Source organism: Bombus affinis, chromosome 2 (assembly GCF_024516045.1).
Source record: "Bombus affinis isolate iyBomAffi1 chromosome 2, iyBomAffi1.2, whole genome shotgun sequence".
In the NCBI taxonomy this organism is placed as follows: domain Eukaryota; kingdom Metazoa; phylum Arthropoda; class Insecta; order Hymenoptera; family Apidae; genus Bombus; species Bombus affinis.
Genome location: NC_066345.1, coordinates 17889801 through 17914278, shown reverse-complemented (window position 1 = coordinate 17914278; position 24478 = coordinate 17889801). Strand labels below are relative to the sequence as shown.

The 24478-nt window shown below is 41.5% G+C and overlaps 1 protein-coding gene and 1 non-coding gene across 5 annotated transcripts in view; both read left to right on the top strand.

Moving 5' to 3' along the window:
• Nucleotides 1–22733, top strand: part of LOC126928806 (protein embryonic gonad-like) — a 117801-nt gene extending 95068 nt beyond the window's left edge. For all 4 annotated transcript variants that reach the window (XM_050744626.1, XM_050744628.1, XM_050744627.1 and 1 more), the window contains one exon: nucleotides 20271–22733. In XM_050744626.1, the coding sequence (XP_050600583.1) occupies nucleotides 20271–21485 (1215 nt within the window). In that variant the 3' untranslated portion in view covers nucleotides 21486–22733. The remainder of the gene's footprint in view (nucleotides 1–20270) is intronic.
• Nucleotides 4366–4544, top strand: LOC126913962 (U4 spliceosomal RNA). The gene has a single exon (XR_007709525.1). It is a non-coding gene; the product is annotated as a U4 spliceosomal RNA (small nuclear RNA).
• Nucleotides 22734–24478: the final 1745 nt, after the last annotated feature.

The following is a 24478-nucleotide window of genomic DNA, read 5'->3' as shown; positions in this document are numbered from 1 at the left end:
TTACATACAGCGAAGCTTGAGATTTTTATCTTGTCCGTTAAGTATATACGATAAAGTTTTTCAGATTTAGTAGGATCATCGGAATGAAACTATTTTTCCTCTAGATGAAATTTATAGTAATTAATGGCAATACAATATTTCTAGATGTATAAGAGATAATCTTTCGTTTTACGTCTTAGCTTATCAGATTTACGAATAAGCAAACTTTTATGTTACTCGAATAAATCTGCCAATCGACGAAATGAGTATAGCAGCCAGCTTATAATAATTTTTGAAATCCCAAGCAAAGTAACCTTTAACCATTACGCGTGACGATTATACACGGTATTCTCTAGTGTCCAATAACACTCTCCAGCAGACGACAAAAAAAAAAGTCTCAAGTGGGAACATAGAACCAGGTACGACTTCGCGCGTTCATAAAGAATTCCGCTTTTCCATTTATAGTCCAGTGAAAGGAGAAAAAATGAGGGTCAACTTTGACATTGTCGGTACGAGCGTCGACAAATCGCACACGATCTATCTCCACTTTTTACTTCTATTCCGTTTCAACACAGAACGTCGTGCGTCTCCTTAGAAACTCCGCGAGTGAGAGAGAGATTCTCCATTCTCACGGAGCCCAGAGGCGTCTATCCGAAACAATGTGCGTGTGTGTGCGTGCGTGTATATGTATGTGCGTGTATGAGAGAGTGGAGGGGGACGAAGTTCGGGAAATATTTGAAATAATTTACCGAAACGCGCATTACGGGAGCGAACCAAGAAACGGAGAACACTCATTAGCATACTAACGACTGCCTCGAATTCTTGGCGCTACATCGAAGAACAGGCTTCCCTCGTTCCTTCTACACCTCTTGCCACCTTTTCCGCTTGGACTTCTTCCATTTTTGGTGACATCATGTTCTCCGGATGTGTGCGAGAGACGACGTATGATCCAGTCTTCGGCCTCGTCTGACTGATCGGTCGTCTCAGTCCAAAGTCCAATATTTTCAATGAATATTATTCATCTCGTGCGTTTTTGCGAGTAGGGCACTATAGATAAAAGATTGCAGTTATCTCGATACGTTTGTACGTTAGGTTTATTCCATCGCTTATTATACAAGATACGAAAAGTATTTGGACACCATTCTATCTGCTACAGAACTTATTGCATATATCAATTAAGTCCTAGACTTAACTCGAGATTAATTGATAAATTTCGTATCGTTTAGAAACACTTTCGTACAACTGCGAGAATTTGATATCATAAAAATAAAATGTCGAACCTGATGAAGAAGCGCTTCGCTCAAAGAATAAGGATACGTAAGTGCAATTATTTCTCGTATCCAGTGTACATGTAAAAATTTGTTATCTAAATCTTCATCCTACGTTACGCGATATCTGTTATACTCCAAGAAACTTTGTCCGATCGAGCTCAAACTCCTCTAAACTGTCGTCAAACGGTGATTTACATTTCTCAAACCCACTTGCCGATGCTTCATTTCGTCGTGTGCCATATTCGCATCCAAATTCCACAGCCGTTCGGTGTCGATGAAAAACGGCAGCCATCGGGTTGGTCAGCCATCGGAAGGCCATTCGGTCGGTTTCGAACGAAGAGGAGCGCAGAACGCGCGCGTGAATATTAACGCTCGTGACCCGGCTTCCATCCTCCTGCGCTGCACCAATCTGCAAGGCTCGACACGCTCGTTAGCGTACGGTCTCGGCCGGAAGGGGAGGAGAATTCGGGGATTCGCCGCGCGTTCTCATGCAAATCGTCTTCGGAGACCATTGTTTTCCGCGGAGGCGATTATGCGCGACCGACATCGCGACAAATTTTTCGCTCCGTGGCCCCGTCGAAACGCGTACGCGTGATTCACGTTTTGGGTCTCGACGCTCGTTATTCATCGCGCGACAATGGAGCTGCGACGGATCGAGGACGCGGAGCCGATTTCGTGGCGAAATCGCTTTTCACGCCGAGCTCATCGATCCTTTCTTTTTTCGAGGCGGATCCAGTTGCGGTCTGTGGATCGCTTAGCCTGGAATTCCAGCCACTTCCGCTGGAAGTACTCGAGAAAGCACTTAGCGCCTGGAAGTGTCGAGTTTTCCGGACGTGAGAAGCAAGCAGTGCGTTTTATGCGTTTATTGCACAGAGTGGACGATTAGGTAGGTTGAAATGCTTGCAACGCTGCTTTAAGGTGTCGACCCATTAAAGACCGACGTTGCGTCAACGCGTTCCATTTGCAATATTTTTTAGTCAATTTAAGCAACTGATATCTATTTTTTATAATATTGTTTATAAGAGAGAACTTCAAGAAAATTTTAAATATCTTTTCTTTCCACTATTTCTTCTTGCGTCAAGTTCTACGCTTTTATAAAGTTTGGAGAAATTCAAATATCTATAATATTATGACCAACTACCTTTCTTCTTTCAATCATGAAGATCTTTCCCTCGTAACGATCGGAGAATTCGCAGCAATAATTTTGAATCTACCAATTTAAATCCTACCGTGTCGGAAAAGCAAGAAAACTACAAATGTTAATTGATTGTGACTTCGTAGCATAGCGAGTTGAGTTTGTGACCACAATTTTTCTAAAAGATCTGACTCTAACGCTGATTGCTAATAACCAAAAATAATATCTGCTGTCCATAATGTCTATCGATAACCGAAAACACGTTGACCATTCGTAATCGTTATTCCTGACCTAAATCGTTTAAATTAAGATACTAACGCTCGTGCTGTAACTTTTGAAATTTGGGTTATACCCGTTATGACTCGTGGAAAAAAGGGAATCGCGTCGTGGACAATTCATCTACGTCGTAACTCGCGAGTCCGTGGTGCGGAGTTTCGTAAACCAACGTCGACGATACAATTGCAAAGGCGCACAGGTAACGTCGAAAGTCGCGGCGTTCCAGCTCTTTGCGTAACCGGTCGGCTTGGTCGCGGAATCGTTACGATTTGCGACGAGCGTGTACGGAACGAAAGGAGAGGCCGATTCTCACCGGTGGCTCGGATAAAATACGGCACGTGACAGTTCTGTTCGAGGGACTACCGAGTCGATATATTCTGTCTCTACTCGACCAGACACTCCCAGTCCGAGCAATAAGGCAACAAATGGCTAACAGGAAAAAGAAACGGGGAAAAAAGGCGAAGAAAAAATCGAACGAACCGGTCGACTAATCTATCGATCGTGACGTGACGAGAAACGCTAATCGTGCTCGAGTCGCAAAATCTACGTGTAATTCTGTGGCAATGAAGATGGCAGGTCGCAGAGAAAATTATGATACGTCGCATGTCCACTCTTTACAAGAGCAAGATTTTTAAAGTACAATTTTATTACGTTAGCAAGCTGTTAGAAATGTATCGTTTTATTTATTTTTAGATTCAATCACGTGTTTCTGTCAGTCTTTTCGATACTTGGGAGATGCTTACCTACGTTGCGGATATTTATGCATTTACGGGAATGTGACTATTCAAAAATATTCAAGCTACGATAGTCGTTATCGTATCGTACTTAGAGGGCGAGGCAAATCTCTGCTCGTATCCCATTTCTTTGAGTATGTTCAAAAACATATAAATTTGCATAAAGGTTCACAGTCTAAAGTAAAACATGTACAATGCTATATTATATTATTATTGAAATCGATATTTTTGAAATTCCTTATACATATATCGACTTAATTATCTCCTTTGCAACTATTTCATAATAAAATACATGTTTTTAACCACCAAGTAGAACCAAACTCTGGAAACCAGCTGAAATAGATTTATCCTTACGATGTTCGAATGGAAATAAAAATGGAAATTGAACATTTCACCCGATGTTTTCTGGTCCCTTGCCATTATTGCCACTCGAACGAACGAAGAAGCGTTCTCTTTTGCGCGAACGTGCTCCCCACGTGTTGCATAAAGCGTTCTGGTAATCTACTTCTTCGTGATGTAACATACGTACGGGTAACGTACGCGAAGTACTACTTGGATCCGATTCCATGTACTATGGATTTTTCTTTTCCTTTCTTTCCTTTTTTTCGTTTTACGAAAGAAGCCTGCGCTGCATTGTTGCATAAGATTGCGTATAATGGGAGAGCCTCGATCGTTTCTGGCGGCGCTTATGAATGGGAAATTTGATCTAAGAACGTTCGCTTGATGGTGATAAATCTTTCGGTTATTGAAAATACAAAGGCAACTTGGCAGGGAACACTGAATTTATGAATATATTCAATTACGCGATGGTTGATTTATGGCGTGTGCATGTTGTCTTAACAGTGCCACTTTTTGTGCCACAACGCTAACAGTATGTGTTTTCTGTAACCGATTTTAATCAAACTGAGAAAAACCAGATGAACGAGGCGAGCAAGAACTTCAACCAGAAACAGTATCGAAATAGCATCTTAGCTTTGCGCAGCGGCGATATCGTAACCGACCACGTTCTACCGAGGTGCGATTACTTTTAGTTGAAAACTTTTGCCAATATCCCGCTTTGACAATTTAAAACATTAGAGTCACATATGCAGGCTGGCTGGCTGACAATGTCGAAATTAATCGAAACATTTATATTCAACAATTAGTTGTATGTAGCTAGTGACAATTAGTCGTTCTGAATTGTTTCGATACTGGTTCAGTTATGATTTTATATGAGATTTGTGATTGAATTTGTGAATCAATTCGCTGTAATAAGAGAACTACTTTCATGGGTACGAACAAAAATTTGTACCGAACTATATTAACTACTAATTTACTAAAATTTAGTAGAAAATTGGTAGATAAAAGCATTGCGACAAATGTCTTAAAAGGTTTGCCAAAGGTTTACTCTTTTTCCTTTTATCTTTTATTTGCTTAAACGTATATTATAATTGTAATTAGCGGAATATGCACAAGCAAAACCAACACATCGACGTAATGTTTCTTCAGAAAGATCGTTGTGATTCGTTCGGTTTAAAAGATGCGTTAAAATCACAGTAGAAATCTCCCTTTCATAAAATGTTTCTCCGTTAACTTACACTGTTTAAAATCGTACGTATCGCCACGTAAAAGATACAAGAAACTTTGCAAAAGTCTAGATAAATAAGAAGCAAAACCATCGAAATTATCTTGCACATCGGTTTCACGTTCCTTCAGCTCCTCGTACACCTGGACAGATTCATAAAGGTCGCTGCGGTTCGTTCGTTCCATTATGGAGAATCGCGGTGCCTGTTTATCAAGAGGATCTATTTGCAGCAGCGGTATTTAGATGGTCGGCAATTAGGCGACGTAATAGCGGCAGTTAAGAGGCACGATGCGCGAACGTAGTTGCGAACCGAATCACCTTCGCCGCGGTGGCTTCGAGGAGAAGGAAACCGCGGAAAAGTTGCGACGGTGGAGGCGGAAGAACTCGGATTCCCCGCGTGTGTTAACACGGGCCACCTTACAGCTGACCAAGCGTCGTTTTATGAGGGAGTTAATTGTACCGGCGGAGATATAGCGGCGAGATTGGCTCGGTAATCGAGTTTACGGCGTTGTCGAGGGGGACGCAGAGAAACTGGAATGGTCGGTTGCATTCAATTTCGCCAATTTCATTTCGTCGTGAATCGCGTGTCTTCTTGTTCGTTATTCGTAGGATGTTTAGTAGAATCGATATCTCTTTTGGTTACGAACGAAGCTTGTTTATCGTATGATAATCTATGATACCATTTACGATATTAAGCGAGTCGAGTAATTCGAGCGTCTTAAATTAGTCGTAAACTGTTTGTAAGAGAAAATGTTTCAAGCAGCAGCTGAATGGATTTGAGCGAGACTTAACTCGATGTCATTAATTTTTCCAAGACACTGATGTATCTTTTTGTTCATGTATCACCGTTTATCGTTTTAACGAAATCGTATATCGTTCGAGCGATTATTCATTTTTACTAATCTAATTTAAGATTACGCAGGTTCGTTAAGTTTCCTCAAGATATTAGAAACTCAGTTGCATTTATTTAAATGGACATTGCAAAATGTTACACATAAATATCTCGTATTATTTCAATGAATAATACTCTTTCATCTATACCAGATTCTTGATGTTATTCAAAATAATTTACGCGTATGATAAGAAGATGATAGAAAGAAAATAATCGACGAATAAAATAAAGTAAGTAAATCAATCCCGATGTTCACCACAACTTAAAGAATGTTTCAATGATAGATAAACGTAGTCGGATCGATAACGACCCAAATGACGAAGTACGTTCGATCAACAACGTATCGATAGAAAAACTTTCCATAAATCATGATCTACATGAGATACTAGACATTCAAAATGTAGAACAAATCTTGCATCTACTTTAGAGGCAACGAAAATTCGTCTCTCGTAACATCTTGAAAATGACAATCGCGAATATGATCGCAAGCGACACGAAACCTCGACAGTAGATACATAGGAATGGCATAAAACGTATAACGGGGAGGAAACCGCGAACCACGGCGCGTCCCTCGTATAAGACGGCGATTTACGAGCGGACAGGGTGGCTAGCGTAGCTCAGTCGCGTTAAACTTACCGCGAGCCGCCACCTTGCTTCTATGTGGTCCAAATCGCGGCGACGTTCGCTCTGTGCGCTTCTTTTACGAGCCAATAAATCGCCATCTATCGATCCGACGCTGCGAGCCTGCTCCCTCTTTGCCTCTTTCGAAAGCGTAATATCCGTGACATAATTTAACACCTGTCGTAATTTATGGTCGTTTTACAAATTACGATTGTTAGTTAGTTAGTTCTCCACGCATCGAAGCGTTAGGATTTTGTAACGGAACCTCGAAACCGATAGTTTTCGGTAGCTTCACAGGGAGCACTTTTCGTTTTTGCCGGCCTTTATTTAGAGATAATGAGAGCTGTGAACTTTAAGGATGATTATGGTGAAGTGTCGATTATATTCGGTCTCTTGTTAGTTCGATGTAAATGCTGGAAGATGCGTGATCATCGCGAGAGTTGTGGTATCTGTACGTAATTTCGTTTTTTATTACGTATAGTTTTTGCCAGACGATGGAACGAGTAGTTTCAGTTTTTTGATGGGGGATTAGGGTAAATGTATTTCAAGGTTCGAGTAAAGGCTTTAAATATTGGCAATCTGTTTGAGTACAGATTATTAAACTATCAGATATTGAAAGATGTTAAATGTTATAGGTATTTGATTACTACGTATTAAGTATTAAGTATTAGTTGATTTATTGCATATTGCATATATTTCGTTGATTACACGTTATTTTCTATCATCTACGATATTTTTCCTCTATATTCCACATACTAATCCATTTGATATAAATTTCTGAATAAAAGATAATACTTGATCTTGAAACTAATATCAGTTTCCAATTACGCGCAATGTTCTTTGCAACGCTTTTCCTACATAAATCTTCAAAGAAATCAAATTCAAGGAATCCTAACTATATTGTGAAATTCTTTACACGACGCACACGACACATCGCCAATTCCGAATCGATCAAACTCAAGATCAAGATGATCTACTCTGAATTCTAATTTTATTCTCATTAACAATCCAGACATTACTTTCAGCTAAACGAGATTATATCGTATCGCAACGAAACAAAATTATCGACAGATTGCAGCTTTTTAGATCTTCAATCGACGATTTTTGGTGGTTAAGGTCTCGGCGAAGGTATCGAGATGGCCCAGTTCACGCCCAAACGTTGTTGCCACAGACCACGCGCCCTTGAGGATGTTCATTTGGCATTCAGAGCGACGCCCTGCGACGCTCACGTCCCGATCTTTTCAGAACGATCGGGCTTGCGCAAACGCGAAACCGCCGATTGACGCAACCTGCGGATTCCTTCCAAACTTACCGCTCTTGGAAGTCCCTAGACCGAATCCAATTCGCGGGAAAAAAGGAGATTCACGCGGCTTCTGAACGCGACGCTTCTTTTTGGCGTTTCAAAAGCGAACTGACGAAAATCGCCGACATTTGCTGAAACGGAAACGACGTGTGATGAGTTAGGCGTGAAATCGTCTCAACTTCTTGTCCGCTGCTTGAATACCTTCGGTACAACGATTGCGTGTTTCGTAGTGCCATTTGCATGCGACATGACCGAAGCAGTTAGTGACCTGGATGGTTCCTCGTGATAGTCTCTTCTCCGTGATTTTATGATAATTTTAGGAATTAAGAAAATTAGGTGAAGGTTGATACGAGTTTAGAAAGTTTAGGTGTTTCTAAATTCGCATTTTTTAAATATCGGACACTTACGATCGTTTTTTTTTTTTTGTCGCAGATGCTCGACAGAAAATCAACTCATAAAATATAAAACTTTTAAAAATACTTAAATTGTCTTAAATCCGATTTATCGAAATCAACGAAGTATCGCGATTACTAAACAGACGTTTTGTCTCTGCAATCGTATGTCTATCGAAATAGTCTAAATTCTTTTCATCAAAATTAGATAAAAATTGCGATACCCTAAACTGCATTTAAAATCTGAAAGTGCCCAATTCAAGGAATCGATAACCTTCTCCCACGTTGTTTCTGCTTTCACCGGAAATACGCAGTACAGACACGCGGCTGTCTGCTCGCAACCTCGTAAATAAACGCTGGTCTCGGGGTTGCGTCGTCTACGTTGGCGGCGACCCGTTGTCTGCTAAATCTGTCTGTCTGTCCGCGAGACAATCGTCGTGTCGCTGGTGCTCGCGACCACCGGTGGTTCTCGTAGTCACGCGAGCTTAGGATGAAATATCGAACGCAAGGCTCTCGTGGAAAGCGTTCGTCGAACGATTATCACGCGGAGATCGAGATTCACGCGAGCAATTTCCGGATTCCCGTGGACGATTCACGATGCCTGGTGTACATCATCGTGGATGATCTTTCGGCTCGAGCTTGGTCTTTCATGAACCAGGTAGAACCATGTAACGAGGAAACTCGCTGGTATTGTTTTCTCGAGATTAGCTATATCGTGGCACGTTACCGTTGAATGATTGTACCTGATGGTGAACCGTTGAAAATCTACGTCGTTTGTTCGTTAGTCGAGGCTTTGGTGGCTCCTGAAAAGTGAAAGCAGGTTGCAATGGATTTAGAACGTTGGTTGAAGATTCTGGGATAGAAAGACTCGAAGATACTAAACGTTTCCTTAGGAAAGTCGAAGATTGTAAGTTTATGGATGGTAATCTCTTTGTTAATGTTCGATAGAAATAAGTAAATTTGAAATTATCTCGCGAATTAAACTGAGAGTGAATCGTAAATAAATTTTTATTGGTTATTATAAATTTGTCTCTGGAGAAAGTATACGATTCTTCTCGTAGCGTAAAACGTAGATGAAGCGAGTAACGTGATACAATAAGGTAAATCGTGATCTTAAAACGAATCATAAATCGTAACAATGGCATCTAACTCAACTGCTTTCTATATGCGCATTAAAAATATCTCGTGTCCCAATTCCACGTTTCAACCCCAATCGATGATAGATAACGCGAGTGTTACGCCATCGCGACACTCGATCTCGTGGACGCGGATATTCATTATCCACCCTTTCCGGCACGCCAGGTGAAATTTGATCCGAGCATTCTTTCCCTCGGAGACATAATAGGGAACGTAGGTAGAGAACGATCGCAGATTACGGTAGGATTAAGCAACGGTCCGGTAGCGGTTCGATAAACAATCGGTGGCAAGTCCCCGAAGCCTAACGATTTATCGCGCGCGTTACGAAACAACCCGGCTCTGTCGATCGTTCGACATTTTCCATGCACTTTTCTCATTCCCCACCATTGAATATGATCAAAGCAATTAAATCCATCTCGCGAATAATGGCATGCGCGCGGCCTTTGCGCCGCGACATCTGCGGCAAGACATTTTCCACGCGCACGCAACGAATAAATCACCTAGGTGTACGCTATCGATCACGCTCCTAGAACCTCCCAGAGAACTCTCTCCGATGTCTTCTGACTTTATCCTTTTCGGGTAGCGCGGACTTTTCCTCGACAGATCTCTCGCGTCCCCTTTCGATTCAGTATATCCATATTCTTTCTCCAAACCACTTTGTCGTCGTCTCGTAAACCGATCGAATTTGAATATCACGATCCTAGATCGGATACGATTAAACCAGAATCATGGGGTATCTTGTTATATTATTTCTCATATACAGCGAGATACTAAGCGACTCGAAGGAAAAAGAATAACTTGGGAGCGTGCGATCGCCAGAGCATAACTTTTCCATCGTTGGAAGCAACGTTTTCTCGCGGCTCGATCGACGGCTCGAGGAAATAATTCTTCCCTTTATCGAGCATCGATCCACCGCACGGTTTCTTCTCTTCGCTTTTTCTCACGTATACTAGCCTCCAGCTCTCTGTATCTCTCTTTCTTTCTTCTTCTGTGTTTCTTCTTCGTTTCGAACAGAATACACACAATTCGCGTGCTGTACGCTCGACACGACGCACGGCTCGCTCGATCGCGCTCGTATCTTTCTTGGCTATTGGAGCGCGATTCGCCATGCATCAATCCACACGCATGCTGGGCTATCCGAGGCTCGGATCCGCGGAACACCGTTCGACTCCGACGGCTAATGTAAGCAAATAGCTCGCGCGCAGACAAATTCCCCGCGGCCATATCGGGCCCCAGGAAAAATCGCTGACGTACGAGCGTGCACGGAGCCATAAAGCGCCCCCGGTGCAAGAGGAGCTTTCCAGACAGCTACGACGATCGAGACGATGGCGACGAGCATTGAAACACTGGCTCGTCTCGCCGCTGCAAGATCGATGACTTCCTGAAGCGGAACGCTTCGCGCACCGAGCTCCAAGAAGCTTCGAATGTCGCACAGAAAAGACTCTTGTAGGATGGACTAGGCTGATTTCTATCGAAAGATGAAGGATTTAACGGTGAATGGAGGAATCGGCGATGTGGAATATCGATTATATCGATTTTTGCTTTTTCTCTTTAACTGTGTAATTTTGTGGAACTGGAGATTGATCGGTTTAGAAAGTGGTATGTATGTTTGTAAGAAACGTATTCTGTAGAAGATTTTTCTTTTTTCTTCTCTCTGTTTTAATTGGACGATTCGTTTGGTTATTTTGCCTTTAATATTTTTACTTTCTATCGGAGCAACTATCGTAACGTTTAAAATCATCCTAATACTATCTCTATATTATCGTCAGTTTCACAAGTTTACCAGTCAAGAAGGTAATCAGTAAACTATAAAAGGAATGTCTCGTTATACTATAAATTTTAACGGAAATTGACACAAGCTATTACTAGTAACACAATGTGTTACGCTTATTAAAAAGATGAAATAAAAGAAGACGATGTCACAAACGTGTACGTAACTTGCTACATGAATTTTATCAAGCTTATATCGTGCACAGATTCTGCGTTCAATTTTTCCCTTTAATTTTTCTATACGTATTTACATATAGCGATAGAAATGAAAATATGGTAAGTAAAAATAATCCAGTTTCAGTGAAAGAATAATAAAAACGAATAGAAGGATTCTGGGAATACACGGTGTTCGGTTACTATTCTTAGAGTTCGATCGAATCGAAGAATGTAGTCGATGTGTCATAAATTAGATACATGCTCGTCGTGTTAGCATAAATGAATGCAACCTTTTGCTATTTTATCGCTTCAGATAGAAGTAATAGACTGGTGATAATCAATTGCGGACCGCCTAATGTTATGCTTGGTACGTAAAGAAGTATAAATTATGATGTTGCCGTGCACGTGTGCTCAGACCAGGAAATACGTTGGCGCGTATTGTTCTTTAACACACCGTGAATCGGAAAATACGCTTTTAATAGCCTGTTTATCCAATAACTTTTTGCTCAACTTCATGCTACAGATTCTCGATCTTTGAGCGTCTAGATCGGATGTTCAGTCATCCTATAAAGTACTAAATAACAGATTCGTCAAAATTCTAAATTACCATCGAACGTGAATATTACTTTAACCGTAAATTAATAATCAAATTAGCAAGTGAATCGATAAAATGATTAAACTTTAAAATTCAATAAAAACTCGTTCCAAATATTTTGACAATCGTTCGTAAGAAGAAAATATATAAAAACCCCAAGAACGAGTTATATGATAAAAAGTTCCAGTTCCTCAACTATATTAAGGAAAACGTACCGCATTCTCCGCGAAGCGATCAATCTTGAGCAGTTTTTCGAGCTGTTAAATCAACACGTGTCATGAATTTCCACCATCGATCAAATTATTAATGATTTTACTGTGAAACCTAGATATTTCTTAGAAAACAGAGTAGTTCCATGTTCAGGTGTCGTTCCGTTGAAGTACGTTTCCGTCGTGCGTAGCGCCAGCTAAACGAACGTACAAAATCGCGATGAAGCATCAGCATACAATGACGGTCGTTCATTGTTCCTGCAGTTAGGAACTGTCGACGCGCGATCTGCAATTCAATCTGTTACACCGGCATGGAAGCATTCAGTGTCATAAAAGCGCGCGAAACCGCGTGAACTGCAATGACGAGGCATTAAAATCCCTGTAACACTTGACGCCATCCTATGATCGGCGAGGTTTTTTCCAACAAAATACTTTTCCACGAGAGAATTTTAATTCGTCACGCGATAGAAAAAGTATCGAGATCGAAATAATCGATTAATCAGTTGATTTTATTTCTTGGACGTTTCTTCATTAGCGTTCAATTTTTTAGGAATTGAACAATCAATCTTAATGGAGTTTGTCTTCCGTGTAGATCATATATACCTCGGATTAGAAAATATGTAATCATGTTTATGTATGTCGAATAACTTCAAAGATTCTCCGCTTTTTTCTTATGCCTCGTCATTTCTTATTCATGAATCGTGTGTAACAAAGATTTATTTCTTTATGAAAGAAATACAAGAGATTCGATTCATTCTACCATGGGCTATGCAATGAATAAGACGGTGAACGTTTCAAGCTTCGAAACAATCAGCCAAGTAGGTCTTAATCTTTTCGTTCAAACTATTCTTGTCAAGATCCAATTTTAAAAGGAAAATTTATTCAAATTTTCAATGATTCTCATATTTCTTGTGTAACTATTTTTTATTTTTTTTTTTTATTCTTTTGTTACTAATTATGTGTATGTAGCACGGGTTGAGATGTTGAGGAATTCATTTAAAAAATACAATTTTTAGACTCTTACATTTAAACACTCTTCCATGTGCCTTGATCCACATGTCGCATTTATACTTAATATTATTACATACATTTTAGCGGCTATGTTCTAAAAGGAATTTTCTACTGTCCACGGCAGAATAGTTCCTCAAAACAGCGTCCTAAGCAAATCCAAATAGAGAAGCAAATATCGAAGCATAGGTAGAAAATTGTTCTACATTTAAATAACCTTCGTCTCTAATTCAATTTCTCTATCGCGTTCCATCGAACTCGAACGATGCCGCAATCACGATGTCCGATCTACAACGCGACGCAATGCTCGAACTCGAAACGAAAACGAGAGTGGCACCGGTGTTCAGCATGCAGGACGCACGTCAGCCAAGGTCTCCGTGGCGGCATGACGTCAGAAACAGTCCGTCGGTTTTCAGCGATCCCGTTTCAGTTGGGTTTCCCTGGCTGTTGGCCAAAAAATCCTCTCGATCTTCCAACGAAACCGCGCTTAACCGTCTTTCTCCCAAATTCTTTAGCTACCTCCTGAAAACAACAAATTGGAAAGAGATATATACCGATGAGATAGAAAGTACTATTTTTTAAAGAATTTGAGCTAGTTATCTTCATCTTTCGTTAATGATTTTAATATTACTTATAAAGTTAAGCTATTCTAGTTCTTGGTTAAAGTTAAATAGACGCGTGAAATTAGGGCATCAACGACACGTAACCGACAATTTTATTTTTCTTGCTTTCAAAATTCTTACTTTAAATATAAAGTTACACTTAGGCTATCGCGGTTTCGGTAATATCATATAGATATGTAAACTCAGACAATAAGCAGCTGTTTCATAACTTTGATACTTTTTACAATCTCACATTTCAAAATTGAATTTTCACTTTCACTTCCGATCTATCGGATATGAACGAAGATCGGTCAAAGGCTGCTAAACGTTAAACAAACAGAAGTCTTAACGAGGAGGAATCAATCGTTGGAATATCGATCGTGCCGCGAGGTCAATCATGCATCGAGCGAATCGAGGCGCTTGGATAAAAGAGCGAGTACGAGGTACGTGTTATTCTCGCGTGGCAATCGTCATCGGGACAGCTAGAAATAGCATTGCAGATCTAGATAAATCGTTACGTGGAACGGCCTTTATCGTTTGCTAGACAGCCAGAGGAAAACGCGATTTCCCGGCGTGACGAGGGCTTGGGTGATCGATCCGTGGTCATAAACAGGTGGTACCACTAGGTGCCAGGCCACGGAATTCAGAGCGAGCGAAGCGATGCAACGTCGAGGCGATGAGACGAGTCATCCTCGCTGGGAAAGTCATGGAGGAAGGAAACGTGGACGCGAACAGATTCGTTGGGACGAGGATGACGCGTGTTCCGCGAATCGCCGCCGCTTGAATCGCGCGCGTATCAGGGTCACGACGCTTCGCTCCAGTCACGCGCTTCGGATTGCGAGGTGGGGAAATACTCGTCTCGTGGTTTCACGCGTTCGATTGTGGTTTCGTACGTTTGCATCCGTTTTGTGGATGGTTGCGTGGCCGGGATCGTTCTCATTCAAGATTCCGACGAAATTTCGCGTTTCTCGAATGAAAATGAAAAAAAATATCTAGTTCATGACGACGAAACAGCATTTTTCTTGGCGATGCTGATCAAATTTTGAATTTGGATTAGGTTTTATTAAGCGACTAAGACGCGGTCTCTGGTTACTGAATAGCGGAGAATTTTTCTTTCGTCGGATTCTCACGAGGCTTTGAATTTCATTTCTTTTCTTCGAATTTCGTTTATTAAAATGCAGTATGGATTAACCGAATTTAACTAAACGTGATTTTTATTTCTTGGCGAGAAAGCGACGTAGAAGAGACTTGGTATAAATTGTTTATTCTTCGGCTGATCCAGCGGAATAAGGTTCCAGCGTAATTGATTATCGTGATGTATTACTGCAAAGAGGATCGGAAATTTGAATAACGCGCAAGGTACAGTAATGTCTATATTCATACATTTATCAGCGAAAGTACAAACACGAAGAAAACGATTCGTGACATTTCAGACGCGAGTAATTCGTCACGGAATTACAACATTTTTCGATACAAATACCCTAATTCTCCTCTCCGTGTAGGTACATAAAGATTCGAACGCCGAACATCGATCAAAGCTCGTGACAAATTTCCACCGTTAATAAGTATTAGTCTCGTATTATACAACGAGCGTACCGATTAAGCCATTTCCTTTAATCACCTCCGATTCAACGTTTACATAATGCCAGTCTCCATCTTATTGTTCATCCACAGGCGCGTTTAAAAATCGACACTCGCGTATCTGGTGAAAATTACTTCAACCTCGAGGCGGATACTCCCCTCTAATCGCGTTAACTCGTGACGTCATCCGTCTGTCGGCTCACGAAAGCAGATGTTTGCAAGCTCACTTAGCTCGATCGCGCCACGTCGTACAATGTTTGAAAACGGCTGACAGCGTCTGACCGGAAAAAAATCACAAGATCGATCATTTTCTATCGCCCAATTTTTGGTTTGCTTTTATAAATCTCCAAGTCATTAAGGATGCTCGCTCGAGACGATCGCTCAAGACGATCGAGACGTTAGGCGAGCGAAGATCGGGAAAATTCACGGAGCATGCTCGAAAACGAGAGTACTTCGGTTAAATTGACCAACATGTCCATCGAAAATTGAGTTCCCAGAAACGTCGATTCTCTTTCCTTCTCTCTGCAACGAAGCCCGCTAAACTCGCCAGAGGAGCGTGTTTACAATCGGTGACTCGAAACGGGCGCCGACTGCCGGTCGACGTTCGATTCCCGTCACGTGCGGGAAACTATCGGCATGCTCGCGTTTTTTTCATCGATCTGCTCGAGGAAATTGTTCCCGCGGCGAACACGCCGTGCCAATCGCATTCCCGACGCCGACTCGAGGAAACGTTGCCCGTGTTCGGCACACGACGAAATTGATCGACGCTGTAAATCGCCCCGCTACCGAGACGTGGTTCGCTAGCAGCAATTTTCGAACGAGACTGAAATGGCAGTTCGGAAAATTTGCGGCCGATACTTGGAACTGGACGACCGGCGATTAATACGAATATGGATGCGTTCGGTATATGGCCGAACGACGATTTCGAGTTAATAACGAGGCTCTGCGCTCGTTCTCGCTCCCTGTAGAAATGGAGTGCGAGGATGATTGTACTCTTTTGAATACGCTTTTGGAAGTGCTTGACTTTTAAGCAGTTATCGGTAGTTTAGCCTTTTTGTTCGTCTGTTTTTATCGAAGCATAGTTTATCGAGCAGTTATTTTGTAATAGATGAACATTCCTGTAAGTAGAATTTAATAAGTAGAGTGAGATAAGTAGCATGGGCGAGTAAAGTTTAATACGAGTTTAATTCGAAGAATATACATACTATTTTTTATACAAAATATTTTGAGATTTGATGTTAAGGTCTTATCGATAAAAGAAACTAATCTGGAAATGTACATGGAAGATAGAAGTTGCAAACATATATTTAGAAAATAATTAGTATACAGTATCAACGTAAACTATCGTAAACATATTTTAAAGATGGTTCTAAATACCGAATTTCTTTATGTTATATATAGTGCAAATTTGCTTTATTATAGCTCATTATGTTATACCTTATATATATATTTGTATATTTGTCTTAAATTATATCAATACAATAACGATAATCGTGTCTCATTACGGTGCTAGTGAAGTGACATAATATATTAATAAAACGTGTCTATAAGTGTTGGAATCCCTTCGTGAGCAACTGTACGTAGGATTGCCCGAGTCTATAGGAGAAACGATCTGCTGCATTTTTCATCGACAATTTGTTAAGCTTTCCCGCGCTCGGCGGCCGTTCACGATCACGGACAAACGTTTTCCCCGGCGGCGTTTCTATAAGGCGTTACAAATCGGTCCGAGATTCCGGGCGTGCCTGTTGATTTGCGCTAATCTCGTGGCCTGTCCATGACGGATTTGTCGCGGTCGACCCTAAATGGCTCGCTACGACAGTCGAGGAACGTTTTCTACGCCGATTCTGATTTTCTGGAGTACGTGATTCGCGACCGGACCAGGACCAGTCAAAGGGGAAAAAAGAAAAAAAAAAACGCTTGGAAACGCCACGAATCACACGCGCCTGTTACGTAATCCTTCCTCGCGAATCCCGTTGTCCACCTCGTTTGCTCTCTACGGTCGAGATACACAAGCCCAGCAGCTGACTCTGATCGTGAGTCGCAGCGACACGCAATCACCGCGTGAAACGTGCTCTCCAACCCTCGCGTTTTCTTCGAAACAACCATCGATCGATTTGGGGATGTGTGGCAGGTTATGAAGTTGGTCGTGTTCCTAGTTTGGTAAACATTCTTATGGTAGAACTATTTTACTGCCAAAGTCAGAGAAAGGTGTCCGGAATAAATGTTTTTCAATCTCTTATAATAACGAGAAAAGATATGCTATATAAATTGGGTTATATATCGTAGATTAATTTCCTTAAGTATGTATATTTTGGAACTTAATTCAATTTTTATACAAGAACCAAACTAATCTCGATACTTCAGAAACCCGATACTTTCAAATAGATATTCATTATAATTTCTAACATTCGGTATACCAAATTCCATCTACCACATCTACCATATACACATCTACCACATAAAAAAATATTTGATATCCTGCGTACTCTCGATCGTAAATATCTCCGAGCAAGGAGAATTTCGTAGGCGGAAGCGATCGGTTTGAACCATACTATCTCTCGCGTGCACACGGTGGCATCGTGACCTCTTTCACGCAGTTGCGGTGACAGCCAGGGATCATCTGGCATACGGGAGGCTTTTCGAGCTCGCGCCTGTTCATCTAAGATCGAGAGATTACAGCCCGAGGTACCGCTGGTCCGTTTTCATCTCGCGATCATTACCACTTTATCGAGTGTACGCCGTTGTTCCTGAACCTCGGCGATTAATCATCGCCATCGGATCTGCCTCCTTGACACTGGAATCCTTCGATTCCGCGTTTCTCCTCGATCATCGCGCATGGACCTTCTGTTGGACACGTGTAACTTTGCTTCCCGTTTACTCGTCGAGTCTGTTGCAGTCGTACGAAGACAGACGAGAAAGTCCTGGTTGGTTGGAAATATACGTGAGATTATCGGTAGTCGGAGTGATTCACTGATGACGCACGTTCGAGTAATCTGGACGCATTATCGAAGTATAAATTTTAGGTCATGGATCGATACGGTGGACACTTTTTGTGGATGATTCGTCGATCCGATTTGGGACAGGTACCGCTATGAGAGCTTTTCAGCTTCGAACGGTTACCAGACCGCCCACGTGGCTGCGTCAGGTGAGGAACACAGTTAGAGCCTTTCCGGCTTTCGACGACACTTGGCTCGCTGTGTTTCTTTCTGATTAAATTCTAACCCTGACGTTAAATACGTATTTATAATCTTAAGATTCTTGAAAACTCAAGACTCGCGTCTACGTCAAGATTCATTGTATTTTATGTTAATCAGGAATCTGTTACACAATTTGGTTTTTAAATTTACTGAATTACTAGTTTTATTCTTGCGATAGACGGATTCGTGTCATTCGCTTTTTTCAACAACTGTATATTCATCGTGTACTTACGTAATGAAGTACAAAAATTCATAACAAGTGGAGTTAATCGCTTTGGCTTGTTATAGAAGCTTTACTTCTATGAAGCTTTATATCCATCCATTATATGTTCCAACGATCCCAACGGATATTTATATCAACTATAAATGCCTCATAGAACGGTTTAAAAATACCTAGAATAGAGATAACAGAAAAAATAAAAGTGGAATAATTCAAAACACGAAGAAAAGAAAAGTTGTACTTGGCGCACGAGAGATACTCGATTAGCGACTAGTCGAGACCCCGAAGCGAGCACCAAGGTAGAAGGGTCGTCGCGTCGTAAATTAGTTCACGATGCGCCGCTTTCCAGTCGGTTTTATCGTCGGCCGACAGGCGTTTAACTTTACGACCAGCCGTGCCGCGTACAACGCTCCATCTTCAACGCGCCACCCTGTCCACCCTTTCGCAGATCCTGCCTCCGTTGCTCGACCTTCCACTCCTAGACAGAGGCATGCTAATTCTTGTGACACGCGGAACATTAAGGCCTGACGTGTAATCCGCCAGAGAATCTGCGCGTGGCCTGAACGAGTCCAAATGGACCTTTATACGGCGAACGGTCTCTTTTGATATACAACTGCTTAAATCGCGATTTCCGCGTTTAAGTCTGGACAATTTATCTTTTTTGAGAAAATCGGAGAAAATTCGTTTAAAAGATTTTTATGCTTTTTCAGGTGCTATCAGGCGAAGCTAATACATAGTTTGGTAGAGCAGCTTTTTGAAACGAAGTTTTGGAAAATTTCTTGGCGAATATAAGATGCTTTTAAATTGGGATACTCTATCGGTTGTATTTGATTAGAGATCGTGCGATTGTCCCCGATCGCAAATATTTATTTCGTTTTTTATCACTTGCTCAAGTTGTGCTTGTATTTCGCTTTCAGTACAAAGTATAGCGCATACGATTCCTTGACGCGTTGGCTATATTATTTACAGAGAAATTTGAATTCAATATGTTGTACTTGTTAATTAATTTAGTAATTTCTGCAACGTAACACGCTTGGTGTAGCACCAAGCCAAATGTAATCCACCACTGCTTATATTTTGCATAAAGAAATATCTTTGTCGAATGCAGACAAAACTGCATTTTTCTTTTATTTTATCAAACATTGAATCCGAGTCTCGTTCGCACATACTTACGATATCTAGCGCGAAACTGATGCGTCACGTATATGACGCACAGTGGCAAACGTGTTAATAGGTGAGTTCAATACGGAGAATTTGGGTATAGGGAAAAGCTATGGGGCGCCAATCTGTTGAATGTATCGGATTAAGGATTGGTATTACTAAAAAGAAGACAGATCTCGCGATTGGTGAAAGATATTATTGTAAATAGTAATATAAATTCTATAATAATAAAATGAATAAAATCTCCGATATAAATACAATTGAAAAGGTGAGGCCAAATTCTTGGCTTCTAGAGTACGTGAAACAATCGATCAATTAGAAACTTGACATTGCTAAAAAAATGTTGTCAACATGCCGTAGTATTTCATCTTTCACGATACGAAAATCAAACCAAGAGCGAGCTCGACACCACTCTTTAAGCTCTTCGTTTCCACGACTCACCATTGTTTTCTTCCTTCTGTTCGCAGTCGTTCTTCGGGCGCACCTATAACAACCTGGGCAGCATCTCCGAGTGCAAGAATGGCGGCGTGTGCGTGATCAACAAGAAGAATCGTACATCGTGCAAGGCGTGTCGCCTACGAAAGTGTCTCGTGGTCGGGATGTCAAAGTCAGGCTCGCGGTATGGTCGTCGTTCGAACTGGTTCAAGATTCACTGTCTCCTCCAAGAACAAACGAACGGAAATCAAAATATGACTCCAGGAGCAGTTTCGCCGTTCGGACCAAGCTTTCTACCAGGATTCCTTCCTCAGGCTCAAGGACCTCAAAGCGGGGTATTCAAAGATGGAACGGATCGTGCTTCACCTAGTCAGGAAGATTTAGCCCTCCAATCGCATCTGTTGCACGTGGCGATGCTGAAGCAGGAACAAGAAAGGGGAAGCAAGTCTCCCCACCCGGATGACGTAGCTCTTCAAAACCAACTTCGTCTGTTAGCCTGGCAAAGGGAGCGTGAAAGAGTCGGTGAAAGTTCTCAACAACCTCCGAGTACGTCACCTAGTACAACACCTCCGCCGTTTTACAGACAACAACAACAACAACAACAACAACAACAACAACAACAGCAACGACTTCCAGGCTCCCCGATTTTCCCAATGAACTTCGCTCAAAGAGACAGCGTTTGTGTGCCTAGCAGTCCATCGGACGTCTTCAGACCGTACCTTCGAACTTATAAAAGGACAACAGACACACCAAGCGATAGTGGAGCGTCCTCGGTGGATGGCGCTGATGGTCAAGACATCGAATCAAGGAGTAATTCAGCATTGAGTTACTTCAAAACCAGCGCTGAATCACCGACCTTGTCCGAAAGAGATTTTTCACCTAGAAAGATCAATGCTACGGTTACATTGACGACAGGATACCATCCTCATCAAGGTCTAGGCCTAGTGTATCCTCCACCTGGTTTAGTCACGCCATCAACGTCTCAACTTTCGCCCAGAGGCGGCGACCTGCTTCTGGTCAGTCCCAGTCCAGGTGGTCTAGCTGTGGAGCAAGACGAACCGATAGATCTTAGTGTCAGATCGAGCAGAAGCACTCCGGGACCCAGTCAGTCGTCAGAAGAGGCTAGTAGATTAAACGATAACACTAGTGATCCCGATAGCCCTGCGAAAGAGGAAGCCACGACGAAGAGCAAGCCCTTGGATCTAACGTTAGGTGTGAAGAGGCCAGAGTTACCTATATCGCTATGAAGCTTCTGACGGTTTGATAGATCCACGATGAAGAGCAAGCCCTTGGATCTAAAGTTAAGTGTGAAGAGGCCAGAGTTACCTATATCGCTATGAAGCTTCCGACGGTTCGATAGACCTACGACGCCTGGCCTTGTTTAGTTCTTATTGGCGCACCCTGAATTCCGTTGAGTTCTCGCTGGAAGAATCGAACGGCCTAGTCACTCAGTTGGTCTGTCTGAAAACAGAAAAATCGATGTTGTATGATAATGATGGATTCGAGAAATTAGGATGTTTGAGGAAATTAGACGAAATGGGTGGTTGCGAGAAGGCGATGAAATTGTATAACTGATTATTGGAAGAAAGTCAAGTTTCGCTAAGGAACTGCAATGGAATGCCGATAACACACCACAAAAATGTGTTCAAATTTGTACATAGATCACGGCCCGACGAGAGATTAATTTATTACGACCGAGGACATTATCATTGATTTGTGTATCGATATTCAATTCTTTGTGTTAAGGCGCGAAAGTTGTATCAAATATAACTAACTGTATAAAAAGGATCGGAGTATCGTGGATATACCGGCCAGTAGTGGAGTGCCTTAATATAATATATTTATATTTTAAATATTCTATATTGTATATGTAAATGTATACATAGAACAAACCGCTTTAAGATCTTATCTTCGTTCTACGCACGATTCATCGTTGTAAATTGTATTCTTCTTCGTGGTTGTGAATGGTTTGCATAGTGAAGAGTGTGTAGGCGAGGAGAGACAGAGTGCGAGAAAGAGAGGGAGAGAAAGAGAGAGAGGGGGGAGAGAGAAAGGGAGAGAGAAAGAGAGAGAAAGGCAGAGAAGAAGACAATTGGTAACGATCGCATCCGCGACCCTGTCACAACGAAAGGCCAGTTAATAAAAATGAACCAGAGAAATGACGTCACGTCGGTGCATAAAACAATGAGCATCTTGTAAATAAGCAAAAGGAAGGTGGGGGAAGGAATACAAAATAATACGTGCGTTTAAATCTAGAGAGGGGAGACTCGGCTACGATTGAGAGTACGCTTCTGCTATGCTTCAGCTTGATGTACGAATCTCTCGATTCGCTTAACGGACCACAATGTTTTTATATTCTGACGTTCTCTCCTCCTGATTCTCCTTATCAGTTTATTTCTTTTATTTTGTACATAATAGCATGTAAACGGTGAACACGAGCGGCCAGTACCTAAACTTAACGCGAAATTAAATATTTTTTTGTTTAATCCCTATAAGGTGTCTTACTATGTGGTTTTCCTCTTCCAGTACCTTCTCTTCCTTTGGTGTTTGTTACCAACAGGAATATGGCGTCTGCGTTGTTGTATACGTAATTCTAGGATTCTAAAATAGCATCAGTGAGCTGATGTGTTTTTATTATGAGCAATTATGATGCAATTTAATCAATTCCTGTTTTTATATTCATGTACACTACTCTGATCTATATACGAAACAATATACCCAAGTAGGAATTAGTATTCTCTTTTCTAGTAACGCGTTCAGAATTCAATGTTTTTCGAAATTCAATTTCGCGATCGGTTTCCCTAAAGTCAATCGATCTGGCTCGGATTCTTTTTCATCTATGTTCGACATACCGGTTCCTGGCTTCTTAATACCTTACACACGACTTTATTTGCTAGATTACTTATCTGCAGTCGTAATACTGCATGATCGAAACACCATATATAACTCCTATTCAAAATTTTCATCCCATTCCAAAAATGGAGATTAAAGTTAGAATTCAAACAACTCGAACCAAACTTTGTTACAAATACGCTCTGTGTCTGTCAAACTTGTTACGATATTCCAACACTTTTCTTCCGATCTTGCTCCTTGTTTCGACAAACAAAAGAATTTTTCATATTTGAAGAAAAACTTCCGCACAAGATCTGAACCTTATTTGGAATGACGTGTATCGACAATGATTTTTTCATATATTCCTGAAATCTAAAATTGAAACTTATTTTAAAAAACATACTTCAAAGAAGGCAGTCTACACACAGAACCCTCGGCTCCGATAATTGTACGAAATAAAAAACGAAGAAATAAGGAATCATTTGATCCTTAAAAACACGAGAGGCCCGCGAAAGACTCTGGAAATGCAGCAGCCGATCCACGTATCAACCTTGAAGATGATCATCGGTGGTTCGATTGCATCGACTAGCAGCGAGGACACGGTCGATCGGGTATATATAACGCGGTGAGCCGCAGTCGCCATTAATCAATTGCAGCAGGAAGCGCGAGAGCGTTGCAAAATCGTCGAGTTACGGATACCTGCCCACGCGGCTGACCTTGCCAGGTCGAATGTTCCTTCCACGTCCGGATAGCACGCGATCGCCTCGCTGCTACCTTCTCGCGTCCGTGCCCCTCTTCCGCGGTTCTTTGCTTCGCTCCACGTGACACATCGTCTTCGCGCGAGCCTCGATCATCGATGCTAATCGACCGTGCCTTCTTACACACGTTCAAGCCGCTCGATAATCGTTTTACGTAACACGCGAAAGTTACACGACGCGATACGTCGTACCAAGAATTTGTAGAACTTTTCTAACGAAATGTGAAAATCTTCGAGTTGATAGAATAATTTTGTTTTTGTTTCTTCTTCGTCCGAATCGTAGATCTGCGAATATAGGGATGAAGCGTAAATTTGGTTTATGTTCTTAGACGAGCGGGGTAAATTTTCAGCTCAAGCGAGAGTCATTTCTTTCTCTATATATGTGTTAATAGCTAAATCTGTAGACACTGGTAAATTTAATTAACACCCCTAATGTGCCAATAACTTTGTGATGAAAATTCAGCACAATTTACCTCGGTATGTGACCAATAATAACTTCTTACCGTGACGACATCTCGCGTCTTTATGTTCCGAAGTCCTAGCAATAAATTCGCTAGGATCGTATTTCGCGGAAATGGCCATAATTCACGGCGCCATGACTCGTACGAAGGGAATCATTCGTTTCACGCTGTAATGTATACGGGACACGAG